General features: G+C 45.9%; 1 protein-coding gene across 1 annotated transcript in view; it reads left to right on the plus strand.

Moving 5' to 3' along the window:
* Positions 1 to 22028, plus strand: part of EFCAB5 (EF-hand calcium binding domain 5) — a gene marked incomplete at both ends in the record, with an annotated part of 99697 nt that overhangs the window by 71827 nt on the left and 5842 nt on the right. The window contains 4 exon segments of the mRNA XM_079798673.1: positions 510 to 613; positions 2446 to 2699; positions 13677 to 13963; positions 14332 to 14428. Of these exon segments, the coding sequence (XP_079654799.1) occupies positions 510 to 613; positions 2446 to 2699; positions 13677 to 13963; positions 14332 to 14428 (742 nt within the window).

Consider the following 22028-nt stretch of genomic DNA (forward strand, 5'->3'; position numbering starts at 1 on the left):
GATTCAATGCCATCATGGCTCTCTCATGTTCTTTCTCTCCCCAGTTCTCATGTTGCTTCCCTCTGCACTTTGACTTTGTACTTCCTAAAGATGGGCTTTTTCCACAAGGCAAAACCAGCTGCTTAGTAGCTTGAAAATAATCTTTCCTTTCTATTCCAATTTAGAAAACCCAAGAAAGAAAACTCATTTTGACTTATCCTGAAATGTGCCTGGGGTAGGGGACTTTTCTACAGTGCACTTTTCGGAAAAATAATATAAGCACAGCATTTTATCACAATTATTTTTAAAATATGCTTTTGCATTTAAATAAGTCTCATATTTTGACATTTTTCTCTTGTGGAACACCTCATTCCTTAATGGTACTGAGTAAGTAAAATGTCACTGTACTTAAAACTAGAAATCATCTAAACTTTTCTAAATTTTTCCTACTTATCTGTCTCCAAAAGCTTTAATGAAAACACGAAGTCTAATTGTTCTTCTCCATAATGAAATATCTTCCTCTTTTCAAGGGTTCAGACTATGTTTTACGCAACATGATGGTCACAGGGCCCCTAGGTCTAACAGAAATCCACAAAAATCCCCCTACCATCTTCAGGAAGACATGCGTCTTCAGGTATGAGAGGCATTTTCATGTCTGTTTTTGTTTGCTTTGCCAGAGTACGTAGCCGGGTGTGATAGATCTGAAGACACAGCTTTTGCCTCCTATTAGTATACAATGACTCTCATTCTGATTGGATTTCAGAGACAATCTCCTGACTGCATGGGTCATATTAACTCCTTTCCCCCTCAAGTCCTTTTTTAAAACAAATTCCATTGGTGTTTTATATTAAAATTGCATGTTTTTAAGCATGATAGTCTTTTATTTTCTTTGATTTCTTGTAAACAAGGAATTAAACAAAACCCACCATGATTATGACAAATACATCCACACCACTTATCAAAATTCCTCATCTTAATATTAGCCAACTTGTGAACAAGTATATTTTATTTAAAGAAGACAGGCTGGGCAAAAGAGGACAGTAGTCAAAGAATGTTATTTTCAATAAATACCCAGTTCTAGGTTACTTCAACTGCCTCTCACCTGTGGAATACAGGAACACTACTAAACTGTGGACAGATGCAAAACATCTTTACTGAGAACACTCCTATTGCCAGAGGGGCTGACTGCTTCTTAGGGAGGGTCAGTGTAGCTGAGTAGCCAATAACCTATCTGAGCCTGAAGGCCAAGTTGATATTTAAGTATCTATTTAATTAAATTTTAGTACCAGAATGTTCATTAAGTTAAAAACTCTTTTCCACATAATTATTCCTTGTGGTGTTCAAGAGTTTTATGGGAGTCTTCGTAACACCCAGACTCATTTAATGATGCATCAGTTTAGCATGATGCATCATTACTATGGTTATAAAGTCACACAGTGGTGGGAGTAGCAAAAGAAAGATAGAATCTTACCTGTCATTATAGGATTGATGATATTATAAACTGTAAATGTGCTTTTTGAGGCAATGCAAAGCACCAACATTTTTACAAATATCTCAAAAGAATGACATCCCAATGTAGATGGGGAAAGAGGAAAAGAGATAAAAAGAGATGTGTCTATACCTCGCTATGCCACTGCATTTCTGTGAGAACCTCAGGTCTCTCACTGAAGCAGATGCTGTTGATGCCCAGCCCAGATCCCCCAGGTATGTTTTGCCAGCTGCTGCAAGTGCTATTACTAATGACTCACACTCTTAGCTTTCTCTGGAGGAGTGCTCTTGAGAAATTCGAGCTTCTTACTAGGAGGTGCCTACCAGTTATGTAAACACTCTTCCCTACCCACAGAGCAACTTAGAGCCAACCACTGACAACAGACCTCTTCCTTGCACCCAGGTGGGACAGACTTTGACAGTTTGCCTCCCAGAGCTCCCCCTTGGGATCAGGCTGAGGTTAGACTTTACCTGAAATCACATTCTTATGTAGCTTTTCTCCCTTCCCTCTCCTGCTTTCCTTAGACCCTCACAGGTTTCTCCTGAGAGCATTCCCTTAAAAAATCACTTCCCTGTCTCAGGTGCTGCTTTTAGAGAACCTAACACTCATCATTCCTTCAGGCATTCCTCCAATACTTACTGGACAACATGTAAACAAACAAAAAATGAATACCTTTCAGATAAGTATAAGTACAGTAAAGACAATAAAGCAGAATAACATGATGGAGCATGACTCAGTTGCTACTACTTTAGATTACATGGGTAGGGAAGGCTTCTCTAAGAGGAGATGAGTGAATGTGCTGAGGGAGAGCTCTATGAAATCAAGAGATGAAGTGGTCTAGGCATATGAAATAGCAACAAGAGCTGGTGGGTTGAAGAGTCGTAGGCACAAAAGAGAGTGATTCAATATGTTTGGGTGGAATGTTATGAACTTTCCTGATCGCTGATACCCTTATGCTTATTTGGTTTTGATTTCAGGGATTTTCTTTTTAAGTGTACAGACAGTTCAGAAGTTCTTTTGGCCTCTGTCTGTGGAGAAAACCACATCACAATTCCACTTCGTGAGAGAACAGGAGAGGCTCTGGGGGCTCTCGATTTTAACATTGGCAGGAGGAAGATGTTGTTTTTTCGAGAATATAAAGATCTACAGAAAATGGTGAAGGTGACCCAAGCTGCCTGCTATGAAATACTGGATGAATTATCTGGAGAAAAAGAGAAAAATCGTGTCTTAGGTATTGTCAATGTGATGACAGTCTAAATATATGGGTTTAATTAGTTTTGGGTAAGTCACAGGCAATGCAATGAAGGATGTTTTCTAAAATGAGTTGTTGCAATATACAGATTTTCCTCATGAAAGAAATCCCCTCATGCAGTCTTGGACTGATGAGTATGAGCTATAAATTAGAGTAAAGGGTATGAGATTGCATTTTCTTGGCTAGAATCACATGGTTTTAGAATTAGAAAGCCTCCTAAAGGCAATATAGAACTAGCACTTATTAAATGCCCCATCATGTACCAAGCACTTTAAATATGTTATTTCAATTAGTCCTGACCATAACTCTATGAGGTGAATGGTGATGCCGCATTTTATAGATGAGAAAGGTAAAGTTTAAAGAAACAAAACAACTTGCACCAAATCACATGGCTAGCAAGTGGTGGAGGCTGGATTTACACTCAAGTTCGGGTGCTTTTTCCACTATATTACATTGCATTAAGTCATCAGAACATCTAATTTTACAGATAAAGAAGCTAAAGCCCGCCCTAGCCGGTGTGGCTCAGTGGATGGAGCGTCGGCCTGCAGACTCAAGGATCCCGCGTTTGATTCCGGTCGGGGGCATGTGCTTTGGTTGCGGGCACGTCCCCAGTGGGAGGTGTGCAAGAGGCAGCTGATCGATGTTTCTCACTCTCTACCCCTCTCCCTTCCTCTCTGTAAAAAATCAATAAAACATGAAGAGGAAGAATGAGGAAGGATGAGGGAGGAGGATGGAGGAGGAGGGAGGAAGGAAGAAGGAGGAAAGAGGAAAGAGGAAGGAGGAAGGAGGAAGGAGAAAGGAGAAGGAGGAGAGGGAGAAGGAGAAGGAGAAGGAGAAGGAGAAGGAGAAGGAGAAGGAGAAGGAGAAGGAGGAGAAGAAGAAAGAAGAAGAAGAAGAAGAAGTTAAAGCCCATCAAAGTAAAGGTCCGGTAGCAAGCTAGGGACAGAGCCAAGACCGGAGCTCAATCCTTGTGATTCCACATCCATTAGGCTACTCTTGACACAAAACTAGTTTGGGCAGAAGGGAGGAAGAAGAAAGCATGGAAACCTTCAACTACCTAGAAGAGAGTGAATGGAAAGAGAAGAATAACATGTGTATAATTAAGCTAACAGTTTTCTAGCCATTACATAGGGTGGGGTGGGATATGAAGAAAGAAGAAAGAAGAAAATTCATGTCTTGTGCGTGTTCACTATGTATAAGACCAAGACTAAACACTTTTACATATATCAACTCTTTTTTTTTTCATGTTTCATTTCTTTAATCATGTGGTAACGAAGATAACAGACTTACAAATATCATTTTAATGTGGACTTTTTTTATTTAAAGTACTACATGTCTCCTTTTTCCCCCATCAACCCCTCCCCGGCCACTCCTTCCCCCAGGACATATTCCCACTGCCCCAGTGTCGGTGTCCATTGGTTATGCTTATACTAGTGTGCATGCATATAAGTCCTTTGGTTGATCTCTCCCTGTTACCCCCACCCTCCCCTACCTTCCCTCTGAGGTTTGATAGTCTGATCAATGTTTCTCTGTCTCTGGAACTGTTTTTGTTCATCAGTTTATGTTGTTCATTATATTTCATAAATAAGTGAGATCATGTGATATTTATCTTTCTCTGACTGGCTTATTTCGCTTAGCGTAATGCTCTCCAGTTCCATCCATGTTGTTGCAAATGGTAGGCATTCCTTCTTTATTAGCGCAGCGTAGTATTCCATTCTGTAGATGTACCACAGTTTTTTAATCCACTCATCTGCTGATGGGCATTTAGGCTGTTTCCAAATCTTAGCTATGGTAAATTGTACTGTTATGAACATAGGGGTGCATATATCCTTTCTGACTGATGTTTCTAGCTTCTTGGGATATATCCCTAGAAATGGTATTACTGAGTCAAATGGGAGTTCCATTTTTAGTTTTTTAAGGAAACTCCATACTGTTCTCCACAATGGCTGCACCAATCTGCATTCCCACCAGCAGTGCACCAGGGTTCCTTTTTCTCCACATCCTCAACAACATTTGTCGTTATTGATTTGTTGATGATAGCCATTCTGACAGGTATGAGATGGTACCGCATTGTTGTTTTGATTTGCATCTCTTGGATAATCAGTGACTTTGAGCATTTTTTCATATGTCTCTTGGCCTTCCTTCTGTCTTCTTTCGAAAAGTTTCTATTTAGGTCTGTTGCCCATTTCTTTTTTTTTTTTTTTTTTTTTTTTTTTTTTTAATTTCTTTATTGATTAAGGTGTCACATATTTGTCCTCATCCCCCCATTCCCATCCCACACCCCTCCCCTTGGATGCCCCAACCCTCTGTTGAACTTAAGCATTGGTTAGGCTCATATGCATGCACACAAGACCTTTGGTTGATCTCTCCCCCCTCCCCCCACCCTCCCCTATCCTCCCTCTGAGGCCCGATAGTCCGATCGATGCCTCCTTGTTTCTGGTTCTGTTCTTGTTCATCAGTCTATGTTGTTCATCATTTCCCCTAGATGAGCGAAATCATGTGTCACTATAGATATACTTATAAGAATTGAATGTGCGACGAGCAATAATAGTTATGCTGACAGGCAAATGAATCAGTCTGTAGTGAGTTTCTTTCTGGAACAACAGTTCTTTTGAGACCCAATATCAATGTCCACCGGTTCCCTATGAGTACATGTCGGCACTGACCCCTCAGCTCTGGATGGTGGACAAATGGTGGTAATGCAGGTCCGACTCCCTCTGGTTTGGTCTCGGCTGGACCCAGGGGCACTGCTTCACCCGGATCCAGGGGCCCACGGCCTCACCTGGACCCGGGGCCAGGCTCACCCGGATCCAGGGGCCCGCGGCCTCGCCCGGTCCCGGGGCCCAGGGCTCACCCGGATCCAGGGGCCCGCGGCCTCGCCCGGACCCGGGGCCCAGGGCTCCCCCGGCTCCAGGGGCCCGCGGCCTCGCCCGGACCCGGGGCCCAGGGCTCCCCCGGCTCCAGGGGCCCGCGGCCTCGCCCGGACCCGGGGCCCAGGGCTCCCCCGGCTCCAGGGGCCCGCGGCCTCGCCCGGACCCGGGGCCCAGGGCTCACCCGGCTCCAGGGGCCCGCGGCCTCGCCCGGACCCGGGGCCCAGGGCTCACCCGGCTCCAGGGGCCCGCGGCCTCGCCCGGACCCGGGGCCCAGGGCTCACCCGGCTCCAGGGGCCCGCGGCCTCGCCCGGACCCGGGGCCCAGGGCTCACCCGGCTCCAGGGGCGCGCGGCCTCGCCCGGACCCGGGGCCCAGGGCTCACCCGGCTCCAGGGGCGCACGGCCTCGCCCGGACCCAGGATTCAGCCTCACCCGGACCCAGGGGCGCACGGTCTCGCCCAGACCCAGGATTTAGCCTCACCCGGACCCAGGGGCGCATGGCCTCGCCCGGACCCAGGGGCCCGCGGCCTCGCCCGGTCCCGGGGCCCAGGGCTCACCCGGATCCAGGGGCCCGCGGCCTCGCCCGGACCCGGGGCCCAGGGCTCACCCGGCTCCAGGGGCCCGCGGCCTCGCCCGGACCCGGGGCCCAGGGCTCACCCGGCTCCAGGGGCCCGCGGCCTCGCCCGGACCCGGGGCCCAGGGCTCACCCGGCTCCAGGGGCCCGCGGCCTCGCCCGGACCCGGGGCCCAGGGCTCACCCGGCTCCAGGGGCCCGCGGCCTCGCCCGGACCCGGGGCCCAGGGCTCACCCGGCTCCAGGGGCCCGCGGCCTCGCCCGGACCCGGGGCCCAGGGCTCACCCGGCTCCAGGGGCGCACGGCCTCGCCCGGACCCAGGATTCAGCCTCACCCGGACCCAGGGGCGCACGGTCTCGCCCAGACCCAGGATTTAGCCTCACCCGGACCCAGGGGCGCATGGCCTCGCCCGGACCCAGGGGCCCGCGGCCTCGCCCGGTCCCGGGGCCCAGGGCTCACCCGGATCCAGGGGCCCGCGGCCTCGCCCGGACCCGGGGCCCAGGGCTCACCCGGCTCCAGGGGCCCGCGGCCTCGCCCGGACCCGGGGCCCAGGGCTCACCCGGCTCCAGGGGCCCGCGGCCTCGCCCGGACCCGGGGCCCAGGGCTCACCCGGCTCCAGGGGCCCGCGGCCTCGCCCGGACCCGGGGCCCAGGGCTCACCCGGCTCCAGGGGCCCGCGGCCTCGCCCGGACCCGGGGCCCAGGGCTCACCCGGCTCCAGGGGCCCGCGGCCTCGCCCGGACCCGGGGCCCAGGGCTCACCCGGCTCCAGGGGCCCGCGGCCTCGCCCGGACCCGGGGCCCAGGGCTCACCCGGCTCCAGGGGCGCACGGCCTCGCCCGGACCCAGGATTCAGCCTCACCCGGACCCAGGGGCGCACGGTCTCGCCCAGACCCAGGATTTAGCCTCACCCGGACCCAGGGGCGCATGGCCTCGCCCGGACCCAGGGGCCCGCGGCCTCGCCCGGTCCCGGGGCCCAGGGCTCACCCGGATCCAGGGGCCCGCGGCCTCGCCCGGACCCGGGGCCCAGGGCTCACCCGGCTCCAGGGGCCCGCGGCCTCGCCCGGACCCGGGGCCCAGGGCTCACCCGGCTCCAGGGGCCCGCGGCCTCGCCCGGACCCGGGGCCCAGGGCTCACCCGGCTCCAGGGGCCCGCGGCCTCGCCCGGACCCGGGGCCCAGGGCTCCCCCGGCTCCAGGGGCCCGCGGCCTCGCCCGGACCCGGGGCCCAGGGCTCACCCGGCTCCAGGGGCCCGCGGCCTCGCCCGGACCCGGGGCCCAGGGCTCACCCGGCTCCAGGGGCCCGCGGCCTCGCCCGGACCCGGGGCCCAGGGCTCACCCGGCTCCAGGGGCGCGCGGCCTCGCCCGACCCGGGGCCCAGGGCTCACCCGGCTCCAGGGGCGCACGGCCTCGCCCGGACCCAGGATTCAGCCTCACCCGGACCCAGGGGCGCATGGCCTCGCCCGTACCCAGGGGCCCGCGGCCTCGCCCGGTCCCGGGGCCCAGGGCTCACCCGGATCCAGGGGCCCGCGGCCTCGCCCGGACCCGGGGCCCAGGGCTCACCCGGCTCCAGGGGCGCATGGCCTCGCCCGGACCCAGGGGCACGTGGCCTCACCCGGACCCGGGGCCCAGCCTCACCCTGACCCAGTTCCCAGCCTCACCCAGACCCAGGGGCACGCGGCTTCACCCGGATCCAGGACCCAGCGGGGTTTCATCTTCTTGATCCCATTTCCTGTTGGTCAATTCCATCTCAGTAATTCCTTCGGCCATTTTCTCAGAGCTCCAGGGCAGCCGCCGCAGAACTCGTTGGGCGGCGGGCTCGGCGTAGCTCCGGTGTGCCCGGTGCGCGGCAGCGGGCTGGTCCGGTGTTGCTGCGTCAGCCCTTGGGTCTGCAGCGGTGGCCAGTCACCGAGCGTGCGCACCTGGCCGCTTCCGGGGCGTTGAGATTCTTGAAGGACTCGGAGGTCAGCAAGCGCGGAGTCTCCCACCCCATGACTCCCAGGGGCTTGTCTGTCCGTGCTCGGCAGCGAGTGGGGCCTTCCCCTCAGCCGGAGACCGCTGGGGGAACTGCGCCGAGCACGTTCCAGGCCGCCACTGTGTCGTCTGAGCCGTAGTTCTTAAAGTGTGATCTTTGGGTCGCCGGCATCAGCATCATCCCTAGTACCCCTCTCTTTTATTCTAGTTGTAGAGCGTCTGCTCAGTCAGCCCTCCGGTGGTTCTGGATGGTGTCTGCTCCGCTCTCCCGTCGTAGACTCAAAATTGTTGTGGTAGGCAGCAATCAGGCTTCCGCCCTATGCCTCCATCTTGGTCTTCCTTTGTATAGTTAAGTCTTGATTGTTGTTGGTGTCGCTGGGAGGATTTGTCCTCCAGGTCGATTGGCTGTGCGGATCCTCTGTGACTATAAAGGAAGAGTTGCTGTGTAGGAGACAGATTTATGGGCCGGGGCTTGGTGCAGCAAGGCTTTGGCGCTCACTGAGTCTGCCTCTAGAATGTGTCCTTTATGTGAGTGGTTGAAATCTGGTGTCATCTCATACCGACCACTAGATGCCCTCGTTTCTGGGTCTCCAATGGTGTGTAGGTCAGCTACTACCTGAGACCACTCAGCAGGACTTACGGCAAAAACTGCAGTTTCCTCCTCCTGTCTGAGCGTCCCTAGAGCAGTCCGACTAGAACCGCAGTTTATCTGGTCAAGCTGCCACAGGGCAGGCCACCCATATGCAAAAGCCGTTGCTTGGAGCCCAGGTGTGCCTGTAAGACGTGCGGGGCGGAGCTGCAAAATGAGCTGGGCGGGTCCCAGGGCGGGGCGAGTCTCAGGGTGGGGCGGGGCCTCAGGGCGCCACCAGACCATGGCGAGGCGAACCGCTCTGGCTGCAAGTCCGCTCCTTCTGCCCTCCACGCTTCCAAGCCCCCTCGCTCCGCACTCCAATGCAGCAAACACTGATTGCTGGGCGCGCCTCCGCAAGGAAGTCACTCCCACTCTCCGATCCGAAGGCCGAGAGTCGCGCCTCTCCCCGCAGGCGTCTGGGGCGCTAATCTCCCCTAGGTTTGGAACAAAAGCCACAAGTCCCTTCCCCCGACCCACGCGCCTCCGCACCTCAGCTCCTCCAGAGTTTGCTCTTTCCTCTTCTCTCTTAGCTGTAAATCCACCATTCAGCCTGCTCTCCTGTGGTTCTGGGTGGCAGACGCTCTGTGCGCGCAAAGTTCCTTTGTTTAACCTTGAAGTTGTTGTGCGCGAAATTCCCTTGCTCGACTCTGCTGCCCTCCCGGTTCTCCTCTCCCAAAATGGCCAGAGGACCCGAGTGTAAGACAGGAAGTCCTAAGAATCCTCCAAGTCGGTGTTGGCGGTCTCCGGGGCCCCGAGGATCTCAGTGGGGAGCTCGGTCGGGTCGGTGACGCGGGTGGGCCCGTCTCGCAGAAAGATGGTCTCTTCCTTCACCGAGAGCCGCTGCGCCGAGTCCGCGGCTGCCGCCACAGCAGTTGCCGCGGCGCCCACGAGCCCATGGCCCCGGCTGCGGTGCTGGCTGAGAGGAGCCGCCGCCCGGTCTGGGGAGACGCGAGCAGGAGTCGCCGCGCTTGCCAGTCCATCTTTTAGTTTTTTTTTCGGAACTGCCATGCGAGGCAACAGATCAGCCGTTCACCTCCGCCGCCATCTTTTTTTCCAGTCTGTTGCCCATTTCTTGATTAAATTGTTTATCTTCCTTTTGTTGAATTGTATGAGTTCCCTGTAAATGGTGGAGATTAAACCCTTATCAGTGATAACATTGGCAAATATGTTCTCCCATTTAGTGGTCTTTCTTGTTTTGTTGATGGTTTCTTTTGCTGTGCAAAAGCTTTTTATTTTGATGTAGTCCCATTTGTTTATTTTCTCTTTATTTTCCATTGCCCTAGGAGCAGTATCAGTGAAGAAGTTCCTTCGGCATATGTCTGAGATTTTGCTACCTGTGGATTCCTCTAGTATTTTTGCGGTTTCCTGTCTTATGTTTAAGTCCTGTTTCCATTTTGAGTTTATTTTTGTGTATGGTGTAAGTTGGTGGTCTAGTTTCATTTTTTTTTTTTTTGCATGTATCTGTCCAATTTTCCCAACACCAGTTATTGAAGAGACTGTCTTGATTCCATTGTATGTTCATGCCTCCTTTGTAGAATATTAATTGGGCATAGTGGTTTGGGTTGATTTTTGGGTTCTCTATTCTATTCCATTGATCTATATGTCTGTTCTTGTGTCAGTACCAAGCTGTTTTGAGAACAGTGGCTTTGTAATACAGCTTGATATCTGGTATTGAGATCCCACCTACTTTGTTCTTCTTTCTCAGGATTGCTGCAGCTATTCAGGGCCTTTTTTTATTCCATATGAATTTTTGGAGAGTTCGTTCTAGGTCTGTGAAATATGCCATTGGTATTTTAATGGGGATTGCATTGAATCTATAGATTGCTTTGGGTAGTATGGACATTTTGATGATGTTGATTTTACCAATCCATGAACAAGATATGTTCTTCCATCTGTTTATATCCTCCTCTATCTCTTTTTTCAGTGTCCTGTAGTTTTTTGCATATAGATCTTTTATCTCTTTAGTTAAGTTTATTCCTAGGTATCTTAATTTTTTTGGTACGATGGTAAATGGGATTGCTTTTTTAGTCTCTCTTTCTGTAAGTTCACTATTGGTGTATAGAAATACCATAGATTTCTTGGCATTAATTTTGTATCCTGCTACCTTGCTGAATTCATTTATTAAGTCTAATAACTTTTTGATGGAGTCTTTAGTGTTTTCTATGTACAGTATAATGTCATCTGCGAATAAGGACAGTTTTACTTCTTCTTTTCCAATTTGGATGCCTTTTTTTTCTTCTTCTTGTCTGATAGTAATGGCTAGTACTTCCAGTACTATGTCGAACAGAAGTGGTGAGAGAGGGCATCCTGGTCTTGTTCCTGTTCTTAGGGGAAATGGTTTTAGTTTTTGTTCATTGAGTGTGATGCTGGCTGTGGGTTTATCATATATGGCTTTTATGATGTTGAGGTATGATCCTTCTATTACCACCTTGCTGAGAGTTTTTATCAAGAAAGGGTGTTGGATTTTGTCAAATGCTTTTTCTGCATCACTTGATATGACTATGTGATTTTTCTCCCTCAATTTGTTTATGTGATGTATCACGTTTATTGATTTGCCTATATTGTACCATCCTTGCATCCCTGGTAAAAATCCTGCTTGGTCATGGTGTATGATCTTTCTGATGTAATGCTGGGTCTGATTTGCTAGAATTTTGTTGAGGATTTTGGCATCTATGTTCATGAGGGATACTGGCCTGCAATTCTCTTTCATTGTGTTGTCTTTATCTGGTTTTGGTATTAGGGTGATGTTAGCTTCATAGAATGAGTTTAGAAGTGTTCCTTCCTCTTGAATTTTTTGGAATAGTCTGAGGAGGATAGGTTTTAGTTCTTCCTTGAATGCTTGGTATAACTCTCCTGTGAAGCCGTCTGGGCCTGGGCTTTTGTTTGCTGGAAGCTTTTTGATGACTGCTTCAATTTCTTCCATAGTTATTGGCCTATTGAGATTTTTAGAATCTTCCTGATTGAGTTTTGGAAGGTTGTATTTTTCTAGGAATATGTCCATTTCCTCCAGGTTGTCTAGTTTGTTGGAATATAATTGTTCATAATATTTTTTAACAATCCTTTGTATTTCTGTGGGGTCTGTTGTTATTTCGCCTCTTATCATTTCTGATTTTGTTTATTTGAGTCCTCTCTCTTTGCTTCTTGGTGAGCCTGGCTAGAGGTTCATCAATCTTGTTTATCCTTTCAAAGAACCAGCTCTTGGTTTCACTGATCTTTTGTATTGTGTTTTGTTTTTTTGTTTTTGTCTCTATGTCATTTATTTCTGCTCTAATCTTTATTATCTCCTTCCTTCTGCTCACTCTGGGCTTTTCTTGTTGCTCTCTTTCTAATTCTTTGAGTTGTAGCATTAGAGGATTTACCACCGTTTTTTCTTGTTTTTTGAGGTAGGCCTATAGGGCTATAAACTTCCCTCTCAGGATTGCTTTCATTGTGTCCCATAGGTTTTTGGATTGTTGTGTTTTTATTGTTATTTGTTACCAGGATGCTTTTTTATTTCTTCTTTGATCTCTTTGGTAATGGTAACCCAATCATTGTTTAATAGCATGCTATTTAGCCTCCAAGTGTTTTTTTTTTAATTTTTTTTGTAGTTGATTTCTAATTTTATGCCATTGTGATCTGAGAAGATGCTTTATATGATTTCTATCTTCTTGAATTTGAAGAGACTTTGCCTGTGTCCCAATATGAGGTTTATCTTTGAAAATGACCCGTGTGCACTTGAGAATAATGTATATTCCATAGCTTTGGAGTACAATGTTCTGAAGATGTCAATTAATTCCATCTAATCTAGTGAGTCATTTAGGATTGCTGTTTCTTTGCTGATTTTTTTGTTTAGAGGATTTATCCAGTGGTGTCAATGGGATATTAAAGTCCCCTACTATGATTGTATTGGTGTCGGTCTCTCCCTTGATATCTTCCAGAAGTGTTTTTATGTATTTGGGTACTCCTCTATTGGGTGCATATATGTTTACTAGAGTTATATCCTCTTGTTGAATTGCTGCCTTTAGTATTATGAAGTGGCCCTCCTTATCTCTTATTATGGCCTTCACTTTGAGGTCTATTTTGTCAGATATAAGTATTGTTACCCCAGGTTGTTGTTTTGTTTTGTTTTCATTTCCATTTGACTGAAAAACTTTTTTCCATCCCTTCACTATCCATCTGTGTGAGTCCTTTATTCTGAGGTGGGTCTCTTGTAGACGGCAAATATATGGGTCATTTTTCTTATCCATTCAGCTGCCCTATGTCTTTTGATTGGAGCATTTAATCCATTTACATTTAAGGCTATTATTGATAGGTACTTGTTTGTCACCATTTTTATTCTTTATGCCTGTGTTCCTTCTTCCCTTTCTATTTCTTCGTTTTACAGAATCCCTTTAGCATTTCTTGCATTGCTGGCTTGGTGGTAATAAACTCCTTAGCCCTTTTTTGTCTGTGAAGCCCCTGATTTCACGTTCAATTTTGAATGATAGCCTTGTTGGGTATAGTATTCTTAGATTCATTCCCTTGCTTTGCATCACTTTGTATTTTTCATTCCATTCCATTCTGGCCTGATTATATCAACTCATTTAATGTCCACAGCTTACTAGAGAAGTAGGAATCAACCTTATTCTGTCAGAAAAGGAAGAGGAGGTTCAGAGAGAACAGAATAAGGGGGGGGGAGTAGATATTCAAACTAAGATCTAATGTCAAAACACGAGTTTTCTTTCCTCAAAGCCTCTTGCTGTGAGTTTTACCAGGTGTAGTTTAATTTCTGCCTTTTGATTTCATGACTAGAAAAAGAAAAACTAAGATTGTTTAAAACCGTAAGGTATCTTTTTTCTAAAAAAAATTTTTTTTTTTTACATTACGCTGAGAATCCTCTGAAATATATAATGTATGTACTGAACAACCATGTGGGATATCATTCTGTTATTCCAGAGATTGAAAATACGGGAGAAGTTCAGCAGGCAGGAGTTCTCTTCTTCCGAATCATGCTGCAAGAGCTGCAGAAAAGCCTTCAGCAGCTTACCTCCATGGACTTTGTATCACTGTTGCTCTATGATTATCGTACTGCAATAATGTCAAAATCTCTGTCAGCCAGCCAGTTACAGGAGTTGGAAGCCAGTGCAAAACTAATACCTGACATCCTGACAGCAGTTATCTTGTTCATTCATCCAGAGTTGGAATCATCACAGGATTTAGAAACTTGGGATAAATGTAAACTGGTAAGTTCTTTTAAAGTATTCTTTTTATTGAAAAATAGCCCACACAAGTTTAGGCATGAAAATCATAATTGTACAAATCATAAGTGTACAAATGCAAGGATTTTTACACAATGAACATTTGTAAACACCTAGATTAAGAAACAGGTCATTAGGGGCATTTCAAAAGCCCTCCTTTGTACTCTTTTTCATGACCCCTCCCCCCTCCCCCCACATAGATACAGCTAGGGTGACCAGAAGCCTGACTTCTAATACTATACATTGGTTTTGCCTGTTTTCAAATTTATATAAATGAAATTATACAAAATGGTGAATTGGGTACTCTAGTTCCACTTGCTGGTGATACCATAACTTTTGTTCTTTGTTCACAGTACTTTAACAAACACTTAGTTGAGAGTATTTGTGCCTTTGATCCAACTGCTAAAGACGTGAAACTTAATTTAAAGCTCATTGGTGACTATATCAAAGGTAAATTTCTATTTAATTATGGTCTAAATTATACTAACAAGAATAAAACACAGTTGCAAGAGATATATGAATAAAGCAAGTAGCTCACAAATTCAATTTTTAGGAAAAATAGTTCTGAATATAGTCTTCTAAAAGGAGGGACACTGGCTCTAATCTATGCATTCCTCAAAGTGACTGCCTCTGCCACCCACGTGAGAATTCAGAAGCACATCTGTATCCCACTCACTGACAACATGTGCATTATTCATTAAAAAACAAAAGTGAATAGGGGCTGCAGTGAGGATAGGCAGCAAATACATTTGGCCAAAAGGCTATTATCTTTAGTTTCAATGAAGAACCAATTAAAATAATAGATCATGAATCTATACACTTGTATTGCAGCCTTTTTGGAGAAGAATCAGCAGGAATCTAGAGCAGTGAGACTCCCAGGCTGGAGAAGGTAACGAGCTCTTTGGCCACAGAGAATGTGAGAGTAAATATTCAGAGGCAGGCACAAGTAGGTCTACAGTTGTTCATATGGAAAATACAATAATTACAATAACAATACAAGAATAAACTCTGTGCTTCATATACTCACAACTGTAAACCTACTTTTGCCCCATGTTGTACATATGCAAGCACACATTCCTCCATGGGTGCGCATTACCCAAATGGAGACCTCAGGTCATTTATGTGAATGGAATAGTAAGGAATAAATTTAAGGTTTGTTCCTTTTTGTTACGCATGAAAAACTAGTATTAGTTGGGAAAATGACTCTGTAAAAATTGTTCAGTAAACCTGTCCCTCCCCATTCTCTTCCCCTCACCTACTTTCTGTGGAAACTCTAGATCAAGTCAGAAGGGTTTCTGCACTTTGTGATACCTGTATCAGAACCAGCGAGATTCCTAGGGCGAGAGGAATGAAAGGGCAACTCAGAGGAAGACAACCACAATCCTCAGGGTGTCTGTGGCAGTGGACGCAAATAGTACAAGGGGAGCACATAGCAGTGAGCTGGGGCGCATGTTTGAGAAAGGAGTCTTCTGGCACAGGAAAACGAGATACTCCCAGAAGTTTGGGAGTGCTAGAAAATAAGAGAAAACACAAGATTCAAATAAAAGTTACCATGAATTAGTGGGGACCATGAGTGACGTGAGTAAAGATTAGAATTCCTATTAGGAAGGGCCTCATGGGTCTGGGCTGATTGAGGAGAGCCTTTGGATTCACAGGTGATTCAAGGGAAACAATAATGGTAGCAACAATAAAATGAATACTTGTTCACTGTATACGTGTATAACCTAGGTCTACATTTGTTCACTGCTCACTGGGGACTTAATCCTGAAGAAATGTTTTCTATGTCAGTGCCTCATTGGTTCTCTTCCCTTTGGAGTAGATTCAGTTCCCATTTATGAGCCCCAGGACCCCCTGCCCTCCATGTGTGATAGTACAAGGGGAGCACATAGCAGTGAGCTGGGGCGCATGTTTGAGAAAGGAGTCTTCAAATTGACTTTCTCCTTGAGCCCTTAACCACTTTGGTCCCCATCCATATTGCCAGACTATTGGCCTAGATCCAGACCCTGATGCCAGGGTCACTTGTGTCCTCGCAGACTGATGCTCCCCTTCTTGGGTGAGGACTCAGGCTCCCATCACTGTCAAATCCAGTCCCTCTGTGAAATGGGATCTGGAAATGAGGAACAGGCACCTCCGCTCTCTACCTTGCAGGTGTATTCAGGAATTGGCTCTCAGCCCTTAATAAGCCTATTCCCAGACAAAGGCATCTTCTGTGGAATTGTATCAATGTTTCAAGGGAATCTCTTCAGGCCCACCTCCAATTTGCATATCAGAACTACCTCCTTATCCTATATAACCCCTTTGTTTCAGAAAACATGCTAATTTCTGTTTGCTCTGCTTGCTGCCACTTTGACCTGTGTTAGCTAATTCCGGAGCACCCTTGATCTCCAATGATCCCCACCACTCTCTCTTTTCCAACAGTGTCCTCAGGTAGCAGGAATACTAACTGCAGTTAACAATGCTGGATTCAGTCAGAAACCAATATTCCCTAGGCTACCCTACCACCACCACCAAGCCTTCAGCATTATCATAGCCTCTGCAGCAATCAAGACAGTTCATCAGCCACCCAGATACCAACCCTCTCTCCTTCAGATGCAACTGTATTCTAAGCTCCACATTTGGGGAAATGAAGCAGAACTCTTTGGGGCCCCTTTCTCTTTGTGCCAGAAAGAAAGGAGTCTTCTGGCATTGGATTCTGTTGCTCATTTTATTTGAACCTTCTAGCAGCATTAAGTAAGGCACCTACTCAACAACCCCACCCAGCATGAAATGCTACTAATAATATTTGTAGATCTGCTCAGGATGGGGTAGGGACTGTTAGCATAGCTCCTAACCCACCAAGCCTTCCAAACTAATGATTTTGCCAAGAAGATAAAATTAGGGCTGATGGTGTACCCACACTTTCTTAGGGCTTCTGCTGTCAACTCTTATTTTTATTAAGATAATGACATAACATTCTATTAGTTTAAGGTATACAACCTTAAAGTAATTTGATATATGTATACGTGCATAAACTAGGTCTACATTTGTTCACTGTATCCTATATAATAAAAGAGTAATATGCAAATCGACCCAATGGCTGAATGACCAGTGGCTATGATGTACACTGATCACCAGAGGGCAGACGCTCAATGCAGGAGCTGCCCCCTGGTGGTCAGTGTGCTCCCACAGGGGGAGCACCGCTCAGCCACAAGCCAGGCTGACGGCTGGCGAGCACAGTGGCCCGCCTCCATGGGAGCACTAAGGATGTCCGAGGGCTCCCAGACTGCAAAAGGGCACAGGCCAGGCTGAGGGAACCCCCCATCCCCCCTGCCCAGTGCACGAATGTCATGCACCGGGCCTCTAGTATGTATATATTGTAAAATGATCACCACAATATGGTTTAGTTAACATCCATCACCATACATAGTTATTATTTTTTCTTATAATGAGAACTTTTCAGATCTACTGTTGTTTTAGCAACTTTCATATACAATGCAGTATTGTAAACTGTAGTCACAAGGTTACACATTACACACTCAGAATTTATGTTATAACTGCAAGTTTGTACCTTTGACCACCTTTGTCTATTTCTCCCACACCCTCAACCCTCACCTCTGCTAACTAACAGTATGTTCTGTTTCTATGAGTCCAGTTTTTTTAGATTCCACATATAAGTGAGATTATATAGTATGTCTCTCTCTGACTTATTTTACTTAGCATAATGCCCTCAAGGGCATTTGCCATGTTGTAGCAAATGGCAGGGCTTTCTCTTTTTATAGTTGAATAATATTCCATTACATATGCCGCATTTTCTTTACTCATCTGTTAATGAACACTTAGATTGTTTATATGTCTTCACTATTGTAATGCTGCAATGAACAAAGGAATGCAGATATCTCAAGATAGTGATTTCATTTCCTTCAATTGTATACCAGAAAGTGGAATTGCTTAACCATATGGGAATTCTATTTCTAATGTTTTGAGGAAACTCCATACTGTCTTCCAAAGTGTCTATATCAATTTACATTCCCACCAATAGTGCACAAGGGTTCTCCTTCACATCCTTGTCAACACTTATTTGTCTTTTTTATCATAATCATTCTAACAGGTACGATGTGATATCTCCTTGTGATTTGGGTTTGCATTGCTAGAAAGGGGTATTTTGTTTTCTGGTGGAATTCCAGGCAGCTGTGTCATCTTTAGATGAGGCAGCCATCTATGAAGGAGCAGCTTTGTTCAGTATGCTTGTCCTCTCAAGTCTGTACCATTGTATGTGAATGTTACTGACATACTTCCCTGTGGGGGACTCAGTGACTCCAGTGGCCACTTCGACAGCTATACATGCAGTAGCATATCAATAGCCTGCTACCCTCTGCCTAAAGTACTCCCCGTAGTTGGCCTCTCCTACCTAAAGACCCATGACCCAACTATCTTCTCAAGAATCTATTCTCCCCACTCCACTTTCAACCTCTGTGGCCAGCCTGGCCTAGTCTTTCTGTAGGGTGTCCCATACCTGCCCATGTTTCCCTCCCAGCGAGTTTGGCCAGATGTTGTCTACCAGTAAATGTTCTCAGACCTAGAGGGAAGAAGAGCTGTCTCCTAGTAAAGCCAGAATCACTCTGCTGTCTAGAACCTGTAATTCTGCCAAGTGGCCACACTTCCTTCCCACAGCTAAATAAAAAATAATAAAAAGAAAAAAGAAAGAAAGAAAAGAAAACCTGAGGCTCTCTGTGTCCACAGACACTGATCTCAGCAGCAGTTTCCTAGGCCCTCTACTTTTTCTGCAAGTTCCAGGGCTCCTCCTCTGCCAAAGAAGCCAGACTCAGTGTGATTATCTATGAAGATGATTATCACCACTTGGACCTAGTATTCTTGGGTGGTAGTCCCTTCCAGGGCTTGCTGGCTCCTACTTGTAGGAAAAGAGCTGCTATCACAGTTAGACCCAGGTTTAACAGGAAGTCTAGAATGTGCCATTTATGAGTTGCTCATGGATTTCAGGCTCTAGAGAAGGAAACATCTGTTCAGTGTTAGAGCAGATTCCCTTTGTCCTGGCAAGAACCTCTTCAGGGCCCTTTAAATTAAGGTATTAGACAAGTTTTCACTCACATACTGTTCAGGAGATTATTTGGGGGCCTGGATGCTTGACCCATTTCCCGGGCAAGTAGACCCCTTCCACTGTCAGTCCAAGTCATCTGGGAATAAAAAGAAAGAAAAAACTGAAATCAGCAATTTTCTTTCTGTTCTTTATCATGCCTTTTGATTTTAAAATTTGAAGTTTTCCAACAGTAGTTACTGAATTAAAAGAAATAACTAAAATTGGTTTTGTCTAAGTAATATCATTGCTGCTTTGATATCTGATAAAGACTGTTAAAAAGCAGTTTAATGAGAACTTTTTCTATTTAAGGCAAGTATATTTTTCAGGTTCCTTTGACACTCTTAATTTTTATTTTAGTGATATTAAAACAATCTTTTATCCCAAAAGGACTATAAAAATTGTATTTTTTATTAAAGTACTTTAAAAGGTCTAAAAGAACTAAAAACCTTCTAACAGAAGGAGTCAGTAGCCCATCTTTCTTCTGCCTTCTCACTCACTCCAGATACCCTCACTAGGGGAATTCTTTTTTGCCCATTTAACTGTTTCTTCTGGCAATAGCACATTTCAATATTTCTAGTTTATCCATTTTAAACCTTGTCAATTGATTTTCTCTTTATAGATGAAAGTTTAGTTGTTACAGCACCATTCTCTTACCCTATCCTCCTGATATAGTTATATTACAAACAGGGATTAAGTCAAAATGCAATGTTTACATGATTTTGCCTATGCAGATATTATCCACACCTGAGCACTGTAGCATATTTTGATTGCTCCTTTTTCACCTTTAATTTTTCATGAAGTAAATAATTGCATTTTATTTTTTAAATTGCTTAATTTTCTTTGTACTTCTTGATAACTCCTACCCCTTCCATTTATCTCTTTATATAATTTCCCAAAAGGTTACTTTTGATTTTATTTTTTTAATATATTTTATTGATTTTTTACAGAGAGGAAAGGAGAGGGATAGAGAGTTAGAAACATCGATGAGAGAGAAACATTGATCAGCTGCCTCCTGCACACTCCCTACTGGGGATATGCCCACAACCAAGGTACATGCCCTTGACCGGAATTGAACCTGGGACCCTTGAGTCCACAGGCTGACGCTCTATCCACTGAGCCAAACCGGTCAGGGCCCAAAAGGTTACTTTTATCAGGTAATATTCTTAGTTCTAATTTTTTTTTGAGTCATTCCTTCTAGAGATTTTAATTTTCTTTCTATCTGGAGTCTTCCTGCAACCCTGATCTGCTACTCAGCTGCCTTCCTGATATTTACTTTTCTGATCCCATAGGAATTTACTTTGCCTTTCTATTGGTTCATTATTTCTTGACCTACTCCTGTGTTTTGAGACAGCATTTTTCCAGTAGTTTTCTGAGTAAGAGCACATGATTGGTAAATTTTTTGAGACCTTTCATGTCTGAAAGTTTGCCATGTAATAATAATTTAGAAGACACTGCCCCATTGTCTTTTTCCAGAAACTGAGATATAATTCAATTACCACAAATTTCACCATTTTAAAGTGTACCATTCAGTGTGTGTGTGTGTGTGTGTGTGTGTGTGTGTGTGTGTGTGTTTGTTTTTTTTTTTTTTAGTATATTCATCAGGTTGTACAACCATCGCCACTATCTAATTTTAGAACATTTTTATCACTCTAAAAGAAACCCAGTACCCATTAGCAGTCACTCTCCCATGCCCATCCCCATCCCTGGCAACCACCAATTTACTTTCTGTCCAGTTTTGCCTATTCTGGACATTTCATATAAATGTAATCATACAACATGTGGCTTTTTGTATCTGGCTTATTTCACTTAGCATAATGCTTCAAGTTTCATCTATGTTCTAGCATGTATCAGCACTTAATTCCTCTTCTACAGCCAAATAATATTCTAATATATGGATATACCACATTTTATATATCTATTTATCAGTCAATAGACATATGGGTTGCTTCTACCTTTGGGCTATTGTATATACTGCTACTGTGAACATCAGTTTACACGTTTTTGTGTGAGCATATATTTTTAGTTCTTGTGGGTATGTAGCGAGGAGTGGAATGCTGGGTCAAATGCAAACTCTATGTTCTTAAGAAAATGGCTCCAAGGTCACAAGAAACTTGGAATCTTCCAAGATTGCTATTGAGAAGTCTGTATCCTTTCTGATTTGATTCTGTGCATGTGACTTTTTTCTGTGCCACCCACCCCTGCCCCCAAAGCTGTAGAATCACTTTTATCTCAAAGACTGTGAAATTTCATAATGATATGCTTTTTTAAAAAATATATATTTTATTGATTTTTTACAGAGAGGAAAGGAGAGGGACAGAGAGCTAGAAACATCGATGAGAGAGAAACATCGACCAGCTGCCTCCTGCACACCCCCTACTGGGGATGTGCCCGCAACCAATGTACATGCCCTTGACCAGAACCGAACCCGGGACCCTTCAGTCCGCAGACCGACGCTCTATCCACTGAGCCAAACCGGTTTTGGCATAATGATATGCTTTTATATGAGTCAGTTTTCATTCATTGATATGAGCATTCACTGGGCCTTTTCAATTGTGAAACTCAGGTCCTTAAGTCCTTGATAATTTCCTCCATGGCATCAAGGTTGCTACTTATGACTGTGGAATTTGTACACTGCACAAAGGTGCTCTACTGAGGAGATGGGAGAGGGCTGAAATCGAACCAGGAGTCCATTCATTAAACTGTGTGCTTTAGCATAAGGCCACATCTGCTTGTATGAGGGGCATCTCTTTCTTCACACACCTTTTTCTGCTCATCAAGCTATGTGCTCACAGAGTGCATTCATCCATAGTGGGTGTCTTTTTCTCATTTACACAAAGGTGACCTAGAGGTTGGTGGTGGCCCTGCCCTCTTTTCTGTATTCTGTCTTTGGAATGCCTATTGTTTAGACATTGGATCACCTAAATTTAGTCTCCCAAATCCTTGTATTTTTTCCTCCTATTTTGCATCTTTTTGTCT

The sequence above is a fragment of the Cnephaeus nilssonii genome (assembly GCF_951640355.1).
Source record: "Cnephaeus nilssonii genome assembly, chromosome: 19".
NCBI lineage: Eukaryota > Metazoa > Chordata > Mammalia > Chiroptera > Vespertilionidae > Cnephaeus > Cnephaeus nilssonii.